At 36.7% G+C, this 14,367-nt stretch overlaps 1 protein-coding gene across 7 annotated transcripts; it reads left to right on the forward strand.

The window, feature by feature from the left end:
* The first annotated feature begins 415 nt into the window (after nt 1-415).
* LOC105202177 (serine/threonine-protein phosphatase PP1-beta catalytic subunit) lies at nt 416-14,138 on the forward strand. 7 transcript variants are annotated; one of them, XR_005575129.1, is made up of 8 exons: nt 416-637; nt 746-863; nt 1,171-1,473; nt 1,560-1,772; nt 1,858-2,027; nt 2,234-2,413; nt 4,416-4,487; nt 9,451-9,597. XR_005575129.1 is itself a non-coding variant. In XM_026134317.2 (7 exons), exons 1-6 carry the CDS (start codon nt 610-612, stop codon nt 2,404-2,406), a joined length of 1,005 nt encoding a protein of 334 aa, XP_025990102.1. In that variant the 5' UTR covers nt 416-609; the 3' UTR covers nt 2,407-2,413; nt 10,302-10,515. The 7 variants fall into 7 exon arrangements, 5 of the variants coding, with proteins under 5 accessions (XP_025990102.1, XP_039307216.1, XP_011168874.1 ...); XM_026134317.2 differs by lacking the exons at nt 4,416-4,487; nt 9,451-9,597 and adding an exon at nt 10,302-10,515; XR_005575128.1 differs by lacking the exons at nt 416-637; nt 746-863; nt 1,171-1,473; ... (2 more) ...; nt 2,234-2,413; nt 9,451-9,597 and adding exons at nt 3,119-3,412; nt 10,302-10,789; nt 10,874-10,972; ... (1 more) ...; nt 11,394-11,565; nt 12,013-14,138 and having other exon boundaries at nt 4,395-4,487.
* Nucleotides 14,139-14,367: the final 229 nt, after the last annotated feature.

Here is a 14,367-nt window from a genome sequence, read left to right on the forward strand (position 1 = left end):
ACGTGATTATCGGGGGTGTCGAAAACGAACCAAGTGTCGCGCGTTTGTGCCAAGTATGAATCGAGAGGAGGAGGAGGATCTTGAATCTTCGAAAGCGGCGGTTGAGACTACGAGACGGAGCTGGACGGAACGATCAACGAACGATATGAGTCAATTTATTTGTACGAGTATCTGTTGTTTATTCGCTCCCATATTTCGGTATCTGTGTCTCGACCTGATTACGCTCGCATAAATTGCGACTCAATAAATCGCGCATAAGTCGTTGGGATAGGAAAAGTTTAAAGTTCGTGTACGCGCGCTCGGCACTCATCCCTTCGCCAGGTATGCCAACAGACGCGATTGATGTGCTTTCCGAGGTATTGACCGACTGTATGTATATTGTACGTTGGCGTCGTAATGTATGTTCACGTTGTAGAGATGGCGTATGGCGTCTCGAAAAATTGTGGACCTTACGGAATAGTGGACATAACCATCAAAGCGTCTGACGGTCGAAAAGTGAATGTTATTTTATAAATATATTGTATGAAAGTTTCCCCCGTTGTTTATCGTTCAATTTATTACCTAATTGACAAAATAAAATAGCTCAATAAGTGTACGAGAAATACGAGAATGCCGCCGAAATGTAAATTTCAAGAAGGTAAATTTCAAGACGTCTTTAGATTTTGCAGCAGACGCTAATTAACGAATTTTCTTTCGTCTCTTCTTTAATTACGTGCGAATGAATCAATTACGTTTATATTTTTAGGGGAAAAGGTTCTGTGCTTTCATGGACCTCTAATCTATGAAGCAAAGTGTTTAAAGTCCTCTATTGGTAAAGAGAAACAAGTCAAATATTTCATTCACTATGCTGGCTGGAATAAAAAGTAAGATTTCTGTATATGCGATATATATATCGTTTTATTTTTATAAAGCAATGTATCTTCATGAAAATAAGCATTTATAGCAACATTAAATATAACAAGTCTATAAGAAAAAAAATTTTGAAGTTTAAAAACAATATAGTATAAGAAATCTTGTTCTCTAATTCACATTTTTATATAGAATTTTAATTATATTACTTTTCTTAAATAGAAGATTTATTTATATAATGAATTAAAATATATGCTCAATCAATTTTACATTTTTACAACTTATTAAAACTAAACTATATACTATATTTTGTAAAACTAGCTGGGATGAATGGGTTCCCGAGAACAGAGTGCTCAAGTATAATGAAGCAAATGTACAAAAACAAAAAGAAGTGCAGAGAGCACATTCAAATCAGCAGTCTGCTCAAAAGAACAAAAAGGGAAATTCAACGACTAAAACACAAGGACGAAGAAGTGAAGGGGGCAGGGAGAAAGATACTGACAGTAGGTCGAGCACTCCTGTTGCTGACAAGAGTACAAGTCGTTTTAACAAGAGTACGAGTAGCACAGTAACACCTTCATCTTCTCATGAGTCCGTGTCTGAACCGCCGCGTAAGAAACGAAGGTTTGTTACATATTAATGTTGTTACATAGTAATGTTTTGATGCATTTATATATTACAATCTATTGTAAGAAATTACTCCCTTTTAGTCGGCTAGAGCCATCCGGCGAAACTGAGGAATATTTCACTAAAGTAGAAGTTAAGATCAAGTTACCTGAAGAATTGAAATTTGTGCTGATAGACGAATCCGAAATAATATTGAAGCATCACAAATTACCTGCGTTACCTGTACAAAATACAGTCGACAAAATTTTAGACGATTATGTAGAGGCAAAATCATCTGGGAAATCTAACGATGTTAGGTATACTGCGAGTGAAAGTCGGTGATTCCTTCATTGTGTTAAATCACATTTTGCAAATGTATACACATGTTTAATTTTGGTTTAGAGAAAGCACGTTGGAAGTAACGAAAGGTATTCGTGAATATTTCAATACTACATTGGGCCTTCAACTGCTATATAAATGGGAACGGCCGCAGTTTATACAAATAATGAATGACAATCCGGAAGCGTTGCCAAGTCAATTGTATGGGGCGTTCCATCTCCTCAGATTGTTCGGTAAAGCGTGTTTTTCATAAAACATGATGATCAAACATTTGATATTTTTAAACAATTCCTGACACTCAATACTGCTGTACAATATTATTAACAACCTAGAGGCTATATTGTGTATGTTTTGAATCGACTAAAAAGATATTGTACAATATTATTGATCGTTTGGAGACTGCTTTAAACATATTTAAATAACAATTTTAACTTTGCAGTACGACTCGGGGGTATGCTCTCTTACACGCCTTTAGACGAGATGAGTATACAGCTGTTGCTGTCGCATTTTCATGATTTTCTGCAATATTTGCAAAAAAATAATACCGAGCTCTTCAGTCTTCAACAAGACTACACAGATCCGTCACCGGACTATCATCGAAAATACGGTTAAATCACCAGTAATTATTTTGCAAATTTATTTGTATTTTAACAGACGTATTTACTTTTATGCAGAATATTTTATTTAATATCTCATAGCGGTGCTGTTTAAATCCATTTATTTCACAAAGCTATTATATAATCCATTTAAAACGGCATAGCCTGATCATTCAGCCAGTAAATTATAATTAGCTAATAAATCATAATTTTATTACAATGACAAAGGTATAGACTATTGCAAAACAAAGATTATAACAATTAAAAAATGATTTATGACGAATACGACCGAGATTTTAGGTAAACTAAACTAACGAATTAGATCTCCAGTTTTAATTAATTATAAACCACACGGCTTTCTGAGATTTGTGCCCATTTCCACCAATGTAGATTAACTTTGATCTCAATTTAACTTTTTATCTTTTTCTAATTCTTAAAACTAAAGAAAGATAAAAAGTAAATTAAACTGAAACCAAAGATAATGTGTGTTGATGAAAATAGACATTAATGATTTATAATTATTTAAAAAATTGAAACAATAAAATGTTCCGTAGATATAAATTTGAAAGCTTGAGAGTTGTATCGGAAGACCAATCCGTTTGCTCGATAGTTCCGGTAATCAGTCCTCGTTCGATAGCTAGGAACGACCAATCCTCTTATCCGAGCCTCGCTAACAGCCAATCAGCGAGCGGCACACATAGGTGTCCCTACAACGGATTCTATCATTTCTATCAGATATCCGGCGACCACCTCGCGAAGCGTAGCGTAGCGAGTGATCGAGTCTCTCGTCGACGTTTGACGCGAAAAGGCGTTCGTCGTTCGCCCCGGGCGAAAACCTACAGTCGATAACGGCACGCATACGTATTAGGACGCGCCGGTGTTGCGTTTTGCGTCGCGGCGGTGCAAATGCGCGCGCCAGGCGAGTACGAGCCAGTCCGCGAACATCGGAGTCAGTCAGTGGCAGGAAAAAATGGCGGATGTCGACTTGAATATCGACAACCTGATACAGAGATTGTTGGAAGGTATGTGATTGCGATGGAACGGCCGACGCGCGAGAGACAACGCGTGTACGATGTCGTCCGCGCTTTCCCCGTGGCCGTGTCGCACGCGCGAACGCGTGTCGTCCGAACGCGCGGGTCGACTCCGATTCATTGCGGCGCAGCCGGGTACGGACGCGACGCGACGCGACGCAAAAGTCCAATCGAGCGTTCCAACTTGTCGCGATTGCAGCCGATTCGCGCGCGCGTCAAATGCAATGTTCGCCAAATGCTTTTGCTCAGGCTCTCGTTCTCGCCTGTTCTCGCGGTAGTCGCACGACGGATTCCGGAGCGGGTCCGGATTCGCGTTGCGCGGCCCCTTCGATCTCTTTCTTTCTCTCTCTCTCTCTCTCTCTCTCTCTCTCTCTCTCTTTCTCTTTCTCTTTCCTCCTTGCTCTCCGAGGGCGCGTAACGCGCGGGAGCCGTGACGCGGTGTGCTCCGACTCAGATCCGTGCGACTTTCCCGTGTCGATCGGAGTAAAAGACGCGCGAAGAGAATATCGATCTCGCCCGCGCATTCGCCGAACTGTCGCGGTCATCGTCGTCGCGATACATAAATCGAGTGGAAAAAAAAGAAGTTTATGGGACCGTTTGTCGTCCCTCTTTTCCTCCTTCCTTTCGTTCCGCGTTTGCTGTGTCTATTTTCCTATCTCTGTCCTCTTGCCATTCCTCTCTCTGTTCCTCTCTCTCTCTCTCTCTCTCTCTCTATTTCACTGTTTGGTCGCGTTCGTTTTTCTCACTCCGCGATATATCTCTATCTATCTCTCTCGTGACTTAAAGAACCTATCCTCTCCCCTCTCTTCGCGCAAACTGCCACCGCATCACCCCCCCCCATCCTCCCTGACCCTGCGCCGCGCTAACCACCGCGTGATCACGATCTTTTATCCCTCTTTCTTCGTCACAGCAAAAAAAAGAAACAAATCTCTCTCTTTTTGTTTGTTCTCTCTCTCATGCTACGCGAATGCGGGAACCCCCTTGTGCGGTAAAGTATACCACACGCAGAAAGACCAGGTTCAGAAGAAAGCCAAGCTAAAAGATATTTTCTCGTCGGACTTTGTCGGTACGCAGCTACTACACAACAATAACCACTGCCACTACCATCAACAACATCACCACCACCACCACCACCACTACCAACATCACTACTACTACCGTCACAGCAACAACAGAAAACGACAAACTTCCTTCACGTCGTAGAATTCCTGCGTCCGTTTAGTCAGCTTTCCTGACTTTTGTATTCCATTATCGTCCCACAGCCTGGCATGTAAACACGCGCTTACTTGGCGTCGCGTGCATTATCTCTAAACGTGGCTATTCAAATATAACAATTGCATTTGGTGATAAGAGTTGGGAAATCCACGATTATAGCTGTAAAAGCGCCGTCACTCTTGCCTTTGATCTACATTTGCTTTTCGTTCTCTATGCAACTTTTTTTTTTTAATGGATTTGTGCTAACTTGAGTCAACTGGATTTTATAGTTGCAAAATGATAAATGACAAAAGCAGATATATAACATACAAATTGAGGAAGAAATGATATCCATTCAATATAATGTTTCGAGCAATTCAGAAATAAATTTTATAATAGCAGTACAATTCGTTGAATAAACATAACGATGAGTTAGTTTATAATTTTAATTGAAGTAAAACCATGATATGTATAATGTTTCTTATGTGATTTTATATTATTACAGGAAAAACCGTTTTCTTGAAACGTCTAAAAATTTAGCTAGATATGCTTAGATCTGAAAATAATTTTTGTTGAATCATTGAAATGATGTAGTATGTTCAAATTGGCTGCTAGAGTGTCAAAACTTTTTTGCAGCATTTTTTATCATACTTCCTTCATCTTTCATAATAATTTGAACTAATGTAATTACTTTCAAATCTAATTCAATTTTTAAGTACTTCAGCAAAACTGTTCTTTCCATGTAGTTTTCAAACCGCGCGTCTTTTCCTAAGATTATCAGTTATTATATGATAAATATTACTTCTGAATGATCAAACTGATTAAGATGCTCGTTATGGAACATAAGAGTATAGAAATATAAAGATTCATATCCTGATTAAAATAATATTTTTCGCAATAAATTTTTTGTAGTACTCTACTCAAGGCTTATTAACATTGGTATAAGAGATGCTTATTATAGCATCAGTATTATTAAATTGATTATCAATTTAATATTGTAATATTTTTTGTTATTCTGGTTTAATTTAAGAACTGCATTTTAGATCTGAAAGTAATTGGGCGCAGATTGAGGAACTAAAAAAATGCATATAAAATTACAAGAAATATTAAATACTAAGATCTTCTGCTATCATCGTTTCTCGGCTCTTCTATTTAATTTTATGAAAATTATATTAGATGTATAACATTTAGTTTCTCTACGTATAAAGGTCCCGCTTATATGTAATTTGATAAGTGAAAATTGATCCGTATCTATTTTTTTGTCTCTACCGCGAAACGTTCAATATCGAAGTCAGGCGGAATCAAGATGATTGAACTTGATTCACCGACACACGTTGACACAAATTAAATGGAAAGCAGAGTTGACTCTAGGAGGCCACTTGTTGTAAGTGGAAAGCAATTTATATTCCTGTTTAGACGGTGTGCGTTTAAAGCTGAAATAATATTAAAGTTCTCGCAAAAACAACGGTCGTAGCGTTCTAAAAGTTATCTTCGTAAAGAGGATGATATAATTGATAGACCGTACAAGTGACATTCAGGTAGCCACGTTTAGCGTTAAACCGCGCGCTACAAATTACGGGCCGTTGCCTCTCGTTGTCGCGTGCTTGCTCCTTCTTTTTCCTCTCTTGTTTTTTCTTTTTTTATTTATTTTCCAAGTAAAGGAAAACTGACCCTGCACGCGTAAATGTGATCTTTCGCTTGCTCTTCGGTCGTCGATCCTATTGAACCTCCCTTAGACACGAAGACACGATAGCTACACTCTCTTACTTAAAGACAAATATCTGTAATCTTATTTGGAATATAAGTATCCACACAAATGCTTCTCGAACCACTCGAAGTTATTTCTGGATCTATCGATGCACTTAGCCGATCGTTTAGGATTTTTCACTTTCTCCCCCTTCGCACTCGTAGCCTTCTCGTTTGAAATGCTTTATCTACGCAAAAATCGAGAGCAACATTGGCTGAAGATGTTAGCTTAAATGTTAGAGCACGCTTGGTATAATAGATGTATTTATAGCAAAGTGCACGTGCTTCAATTATATTTCCTTTTCGCACTATTATTCGAATATAATATTCCTATCTTCCTCTTTTCTGCCCCAGCCTCAAAATGCAAAATTTTTAAATTATTAACTATCCGAAAATCATAATTTTGAATTATCCGTATAGATGCAGTACGTATAGTTGCAGGTTTTGTCAGCTCAATCATTTTGATCGAAAGAGATATCTTATCGACACAATTTATCATTATCTATAGAGTGCACATCAATTGTTTTACGATATAAAGCCATTATCGTTTAGATTAACACTTAATATAACGTATCTAGTATCTCAATCAGTTTTTATGTTTGAGTTAATGCATTTATGATTGAAAATTTTTGCAAAAGTACAATCATCAAATTAATTGTCCAGACAAAAGATATTGAGAGTTTATTTTATGCTGTTAATTCACAAAATATTATCATTTTTAAGGAAAAATTCGATTAAAAACGATAACCCTTGCCAGTGATACATTTTTATAAAACTTGTGTTCAAACTGGAAAAATTCATTGGCCTGTTACAAACAAGATCAAATTGAAAGATGTATTTACATAAATAATATTGTAACAAAGCGCAATTTTCTTCCTTATCTCTACCTTTATTGTTTTTACTTAAATTTGAAAATGTGTAAAAAATGATACAATTGTGAGGAAATAATATTAAATAAACGAAAAATAAGCTTATATATAGTTACAGAAATTAATTAGGCATTCAAGATATTGAGAGTTAATTTTATGCTACAAATTAAAAGCATACTTTTGATGGAATTGCATCATTCGTAAGAGTTTTCATTTTTACTCGAGTTTTCCCTAAAAAATTGTAATATCTGATAAATTTCTAGCATAAAATAAACTTTCATATCTCGTGTCTGTATAATTAGTTTTTCTGAAAGTACATATAAAATCACGCGCACTTCAGGCAAAAATTTTTTAATAACTGCATATATTTAACGTTAACGTTCCTTATGAAATTATATTATATAAGGTAAGGAAGGAAGTTATATTACATTGTAATTACATATCATTTCTCTGTTTACTCAGTTTGAAATTAGTTATTATTAATTAACTTTAAAGAACATTTTCCTGAGCTTTCATTAATATCAACTCTACTCATGAAACTTCAGTTCAATGCGACAATAAATTATTTTTAACTACTTCAGGGACAAATTATTTTAAATTCTTAGTCTTTCATGGTGAAGTTCATCTTAAGCGCATGCGTGATTTGTAAAAATAATTTTATCAAATCCGTGATTTTTTCATTTATTATTATTATTATTATTATTATTAAGTTTTTAAATTCTGAATTCTGGAATTGTCACATTTGAAATATGCTGATAACGACACAATTAACGATGAAAATTTACTGCACTGATAAGTGCATTTACGCCGCGTGTCCCTGAAACAGAGACATAAAGTTTGCACTCCAAAGTCATCGTTAACGAGACCTTACAATTATTTTTAACCTCTTCAGGGACAAGTTATTTCTGATTTATCATATACTCTCTCCATGCATTTTCTCTATAGGATCATGCAAATTTATTCATACAAATAGTATTAAATTTTACGTTGTGAAAAGAAAGCTGAGAAAGCGATAAAGAAATCTTCCAATTAAAAAAATGTTAGTAGATCCGTTTTAAAAATAATTATTATACTCGTATATAAATATCGAGATTTTCTTTTAATTAAATTTTCACATAAATTCGTAAATTATTAGCAAGAGCCATCGTACGCGATCAAATGTTCATGTATCGTGGCACCAAGTGGTCTTAGATCTCTGAAGAAATCTGTTTTTATTTCAGCTTATTTTAAGCACTTATTTTAAGCATCCGATGGCTCCACGGTGCAAAGTGACATTTTCAGCGTTTCGCCGGGAATATACCCGCTATATAACAGCAAAGTGACAATAGTTTCTCTTCGGGGTAATGGAATCTTTACATCTTCGCGCTATAGTCGCCGTGACCTTGCTAATATGCAGTTTTCCGATAGCCAGTATCAGACTAGTTCAGCCGCACCGTGAATTCCCTTTTATGTCTATAAATAACAATCCGACGACACATCCATAGCGTCATACAGAGAGATGATCTGCACTGGATGTCGGTTAAATCACCTGTTCCCTTTGCCTTCGCCGCTTATTAACGCTTTGAATGTCGAGTGACGTCATCTAAAGATTCGGCACCTTTATGAAGTGTTAAGACTAAATGCGCTAGTGAATTTGTCTACGAATATATGTGTAAATATTCAACTCCTTTTTACCAAATTAAGTTATTTCACACTTCAGATATAATTACTAACATTTTTAATGTTGATTTATAAATTGATTTATAAAATCAGATATTTACATTTAGATAAAACTTTAAACGGGTTGATTGTCTTCTCTTGCAACAAATAATCGCTTTAATTTATAATTGCCTTAATGATCAATTCCGTTAAAATACAGTTGTGTTATTTTATACGGTCTCAGAAACGTGCATACATCTGTGTATTCACTGATGCATTTATTCTACGTGGCATTGTGATCGTGCGAAATTGAATTAGGATAGAAATTAGGAAACGCGAAGCAAATTAAATCATCCAGAGCTACAGATCCAGTTAGGATTTAGAATCCATATTAGAGTGGTACTCAAAGTTTTCGTTATGTTGAATCGTATAACCCATGTCGAAAATAGCTCCCTTTCTCTTCCTTTCTCTCTCGTCGAGAGAGCCTCGCACTCCCGACACATTTATATATCCATTATCCAACGAGCTTATCAGTAATTTCACGCCTTTGACGCTATTATAATCGATGCGATACCACCGTAGACCACGCCGGAAGTACCGTGATTGTACCCATGTGCAAAGTGCTCGAGAATAGGCAAAGATGATCTGGCCTCACCGTAATCTGTAATCGTGTATCACCCCTGTTTATTGAGACGGCTAATACCGGCAGAACTTAATCATCTTCCATGCCCCAAAGTAGAGTTATGCTCGGTGTATCTGTAAGAACAAGCACGACCATCCTTCGTTAGTGCGATGGATAGAAGCGAGAACTATATATCTTGTTAGGCGTCATTATCGATTCAACAGCACCGGTATAAGTAACAAGAATGTCGATACAATAGTCGGCCGTGTTTTTCTATTGTTTTATACTCGACGCGAATCAAAGAATTACATAATCGTGCGTAACGACGTTACGGTGAGTCAGTTGAAGGCAAAACGGGTATTCTCAAAGACGACGAGTCTCACGAGTCTCAATAGAGACTCACGGGGTAAATTGACGGGATAATGATGTATTATTGGCGTATCGCGCTCGAGTAATTCCAGAAGCAATACACGCGTAACGGTATAAGTAATGCGGTATAAGTATGGCGCTAATTATATGTGACAATGGCATTATTGATTTTTTTTCCAGAGATAGATCGCCTGTTCTTACGTTAAAGATAGACTCTTATTTCGATGTAAAATGCCTTTAAGAGGAAATTGAAATCAGCTGTAAATATGTATCGACGATAAATGTAACATATTTTCTATATATGGCACTTTTATTTATTTTACTATTATTATTTCGAACAAAAATATGTGTAACGGAGACAAATTTATCGCACTAATGAAGGATCGTTTTGTGATGTTGAATAAAATTACGTGATTAACCGCTAACATTTCTGGGTACACAGTCAGAGGATGTCGACCGGGCAAGACCGTTGTCATGACGGAGGCCGAGGTGCGTGGCCTCTGTCTGAAGTCGCGGGAGATTTTCCTGCAACAGCCGATCCTGTTGGAGTTAGAGGCGCCGCTTAAAATTTGTGGCGACATACACGGCCAATACACTGACCTGCTGCGACTCTTCGAGTATGGCGGCTTTCCGCCCGAGGCAAATTACCTATTCCTAGGCGATTATGTTGACCGGGGGAAGCAGTCCTTAGAGACGATATGCCTGTTATTGGCATACAAAATCAAGTATCCGGAGAACTTCTTTCTATTGCGCGGCAATCACGAGTGCGCGAGCATAAACAGGATATATGGCTTTTACGACGAGTGTAAGCGACGATATAACATCAAACTTTGGAAGACCTTTACAGACTGCTTTAACTGCTTGCCGATCGCCGCGATCATTGACGAGAAAATTTTCTGTTGTCATGGCGGGCTCAGTCCTGATCTGCAGGTGATTAGAGAAATCTTTTGTTTCTTTATAAAAGAAACGTAAATTAGAGTGGATAAATATTTCTTCTTATACATCTTTTTTTAGGGAATGGAGCAGATCAGAAGAATCATGCGTCCAACTGATGTACCTGATACCGGTCTCCTCTGTGATCTCTTATGGTCCGATCCTGATAAAGATGTTCAGGTGAGATGTTTTTATGCAAAAGCAAATCTCAACGCATCTATTTTAGATTAATATAAAAAGAATTATTTTAACCGTATGCTCACGTTATGTTTCAGGGTTGGGGCGAAAATGATAGAGGCGTCTCGTTTACATTCGGTCCAGATGTTGTGTCGAAGTTCCTGAATCGTCACGATATGGATCTCATATGCAGGGCGCATCAAGTGGTAGAAGATGGCTATGAATTCTTTGCCAAGCGACAACTTGTCACACTTTTCTCAGCCCCAAACTACTGCGGCGAATTCGATAATGCCGGCGGAATGATGAGCGTTGATGAAACGTTGATGTGCAGTTTTCAGGTGATTGACAGTTTTCTTTTTTTCTTCTTAATGGCATTAATGTAGTATTCCAAGTTTATTGCGCCATTTCTCGCATTTTTTTGCAGATCTTGAAACCATCAGAGAAAAAGGCAAAATACCAATATGGAGGAATGAACACGGGTCAAGCAGGTAGACCATCTACACCACAAAGGAATCCAGCGAAAAAGAAATGACAGCCTTCAACCGAACCTGCACAGCAACAAACGCGATTATCTTTAATGGAGGCTATCATGCTAGGTAAATCTGCTTTATGCTTGTCAAAGCTTACTTAATCATACTAGCTGACCACTTATGTGCATTATTACGAGTCTATTTCCCACGATTATCAGTTAAACAGAAAAAGCGAAAAAAAAAACAGAAAAAAAAGAAAGAAACGAAAGGAGAACGGAAGGAAGCGAATTGTAGGACATTACTCGATGTATGTTTAAGTTCGCGCAATGATTCACCGATGAGTTAAATGTAATATTTAGCACGCGACGTTTCCAACACATGTACACGCACTCCGGGGGCGGACGTGATTTAAATGAACGTGGTTTACGGGGCAAAGATTAATGGATTCATTCACTCTGACACATCGGCTTGTGAAAATTCTTAATGCTTTTTAGCCGACGCGCTTGTCGATCAGACATCGAGTGCTTTGGATGCTATGTATCTGATCTAGCCTTTGATTTTCATGTGTTTCAGCACGAAGACGTCGAGATACAGAAATAATCTAATCAGATAAACCTAAAAAAAAAATGTAAGATTTACCTCTCCCTCAATTGCATTTTAACGATATAAGAAATATAAACGATCCGTGGTGAATCAAGTTTTGATTATCATCGTATCTGATGAAGGATCGCTTTCAGAATTTTTGCGGCAATTATGGTATCTTCCATAAAAGAAGTGATCCCTCGTTAAAGCTAGTACTCTTTAAAAAGCATTTTATCATTCTCATTTGTATTTATTGCTTCTACTGTTGATGTTGAGTGTAATTATGAGACTCGCTGTTATTATTAATATTATTTTTATTTTTAATAGTATTTTTATCATTGCTTTAGCAGATAATTTAAATGTCATCGTTTCATGAGAACTGTTGCGCGTGTATATAGATAGATACATATAAATATATATACACACATATATATATTTTTTTTGACCATTTATTTTTTCTCTTAAATGAATTTAATTGTGTTGTCATGTGCAGTATTCCGGGCGTGGTAGTGACTGCACGTTCCAGAGATATGTCGTAGACGAATTAGGTTGTTTATTCTCGGGCGATGAATCCGGAGAGAAACACAGAGAACAAGTATTTTTAGAATAAATGCTAATGATTACGCCTTTATTCGAAGGATACCAGAAGGAGGGGGGATCGTAAAGAAAAGAAAAATGAGGACATGTCATATGAAGAGAAACACGATTTAGATACAGAATCTCAGCTTTTTACTCTCACGGATGTTATTATTATTTCATTTATGGAAGATTTATTTCGCTTATATTGTAAAGATTTATTTCAAGTTGCGCGAACCTCTTGGTGATGGTTTTACAGGTCAACCTGCGTGATTTTGATGAATTAAAATTTTGCATTTGTTACACATGTTTACTCTTTTTATGTGTTCTAGACGTAAGATATAAAACTCACTAATTTTTTGAACAGGAAAACGTGCGATAGCAAATCGCATTAAGTCGCGTTTGGTGCATTTATTTAAAGTAGCATATGTTTATCTAGCTTTTTGTGTTCTTTTTTTTTTTCATTGATTATTTAAGTGTTTTAATGTTGGATTCATCCTTGCGCTGTGCTTTTGTTCTATAAGCGTCATTGTATTATTGCCTGCGATCGTTTATCTAGCAGAAGTTACATCTGCCGGAAAAATATATTACAGGAAAATTGTGGAAATATTGTATTACGAATTATATACAGGCAGGAATCTTAAAAATGTTATGTACGAAGAAGAAAATTTGCAATCCTCTATGGAAGCAGCTACCGATTAAAAATAGTAGTGACGAGGTTGTATTCACAGCGAGGATATCTTTCCCTAATAATGCACAATGGTGTTTTTAAGAGATTTATTGTTTAATATTTGCTATTGGCAAAATGTTCATGAATATAACCAAAGTGATGTGTACGTCAAAATTTATGAGGTATCGATAAAGCGCATTTGTCGACAATTAAATACAGACTGATTAATGAGATTGTGTCGTGCGAACTATTATGATTAAGGAGACGATCCGGAAACTACGAAGACCGTGCATCAAAACTGAAAACTCCCCCTGAAGCAGAGATCAATCAAACGCAATGAGCCTTTTCGTGGTGACACCACGATTGGTTCTCACATTATTATAATATATTTTATTCAATAGTTATTCATTATTTGATTGTTATTTAGCGTTATCGAATAGCGTTCGATGAAGTTGTTTATTGTATGAGAAAAATGCAGTGCGAATTTGTTACGTATTGGATCCAGAGTTGACGAAACGGAAGGTGTCCTTTCCATCTCTTTCCTCCCTGCGTTTCTCCCCCATCCCCTCAAAAGAAACGCAAAATTAATTATTGTCAAAGGAGCGGTTGTGATCCCTCGATATATGCGTTCTTTTATGTCCGAGATTCATATATTATATACAGATATTATATTTGTAAAGGGTTGGCCGCTCGCGATTCGACGGTACTTTATTAAATAAATAATTAAATGAAAGACGCTCTCTCGTAAGAGGAATTTGCGACTATCGTAGGTTGTTACATCGTTCGAATCGCCGATGACGGAAGACGCTATGCAATGGCATCCTAGAGATGTAAAACTTTCAGATAATAAACATGCATATTGTTGTACAAACCTTTTTTCAGCTTGCTGTTTTTCTCTTACTTTAATAGGAAGATACGGTAAGGTAATTCTACTAAATAATAAGTTGATCTTTATGCTTATTCTGAATACAATATATTTTTTTCTTAATATCTGAAAAAAAATATTGACCGTTTGGCGCTAAACTAATTGTTGGATTTTTTTTATTTATATATTATCAATTTATAAATATATGTATGTATTTTTTCCAGCAGTTATTCAA

This window comes from Solenopsis invicta, chromosome 6 (genome assembly GCF_016802725.1).
Source record: "Solenopsis invicta isolate M01_SB chromosome 6, UNIL_Sinv_3.0, whole genome shotgun sequence".
Taxonomy (NCBI): domain Eukaryota; kingdom Metazoa; phylum Arthropoda; class Insecta; order Hymenoptera; family Formicidae; genus Solenopsis; species Solenopsis invicta.

Coding starts and splice junctions, on each gene's coding strand:
- LOC105202177 (XM_039451282.1), top strand. CDS start 3,361: ATGGCGGATGTCGACTTGAATATCGACAACCTGATACAGAGATTGTTG. Junction 4,488..10,301: donor TTTCTCGTCGGACTTTGTCG/GTACGCAGCTAC, acceptor CTGGGTACACAG/TCAGAGGATGTCGACCGGGC. Junction 10,790..10,873: donor GGCTCAGTCCTGATCTGCAG/GTGATTAGAGAA, acceptor ATCTTTTTTTAG/GGAATGGAGCAGATCAGAAG.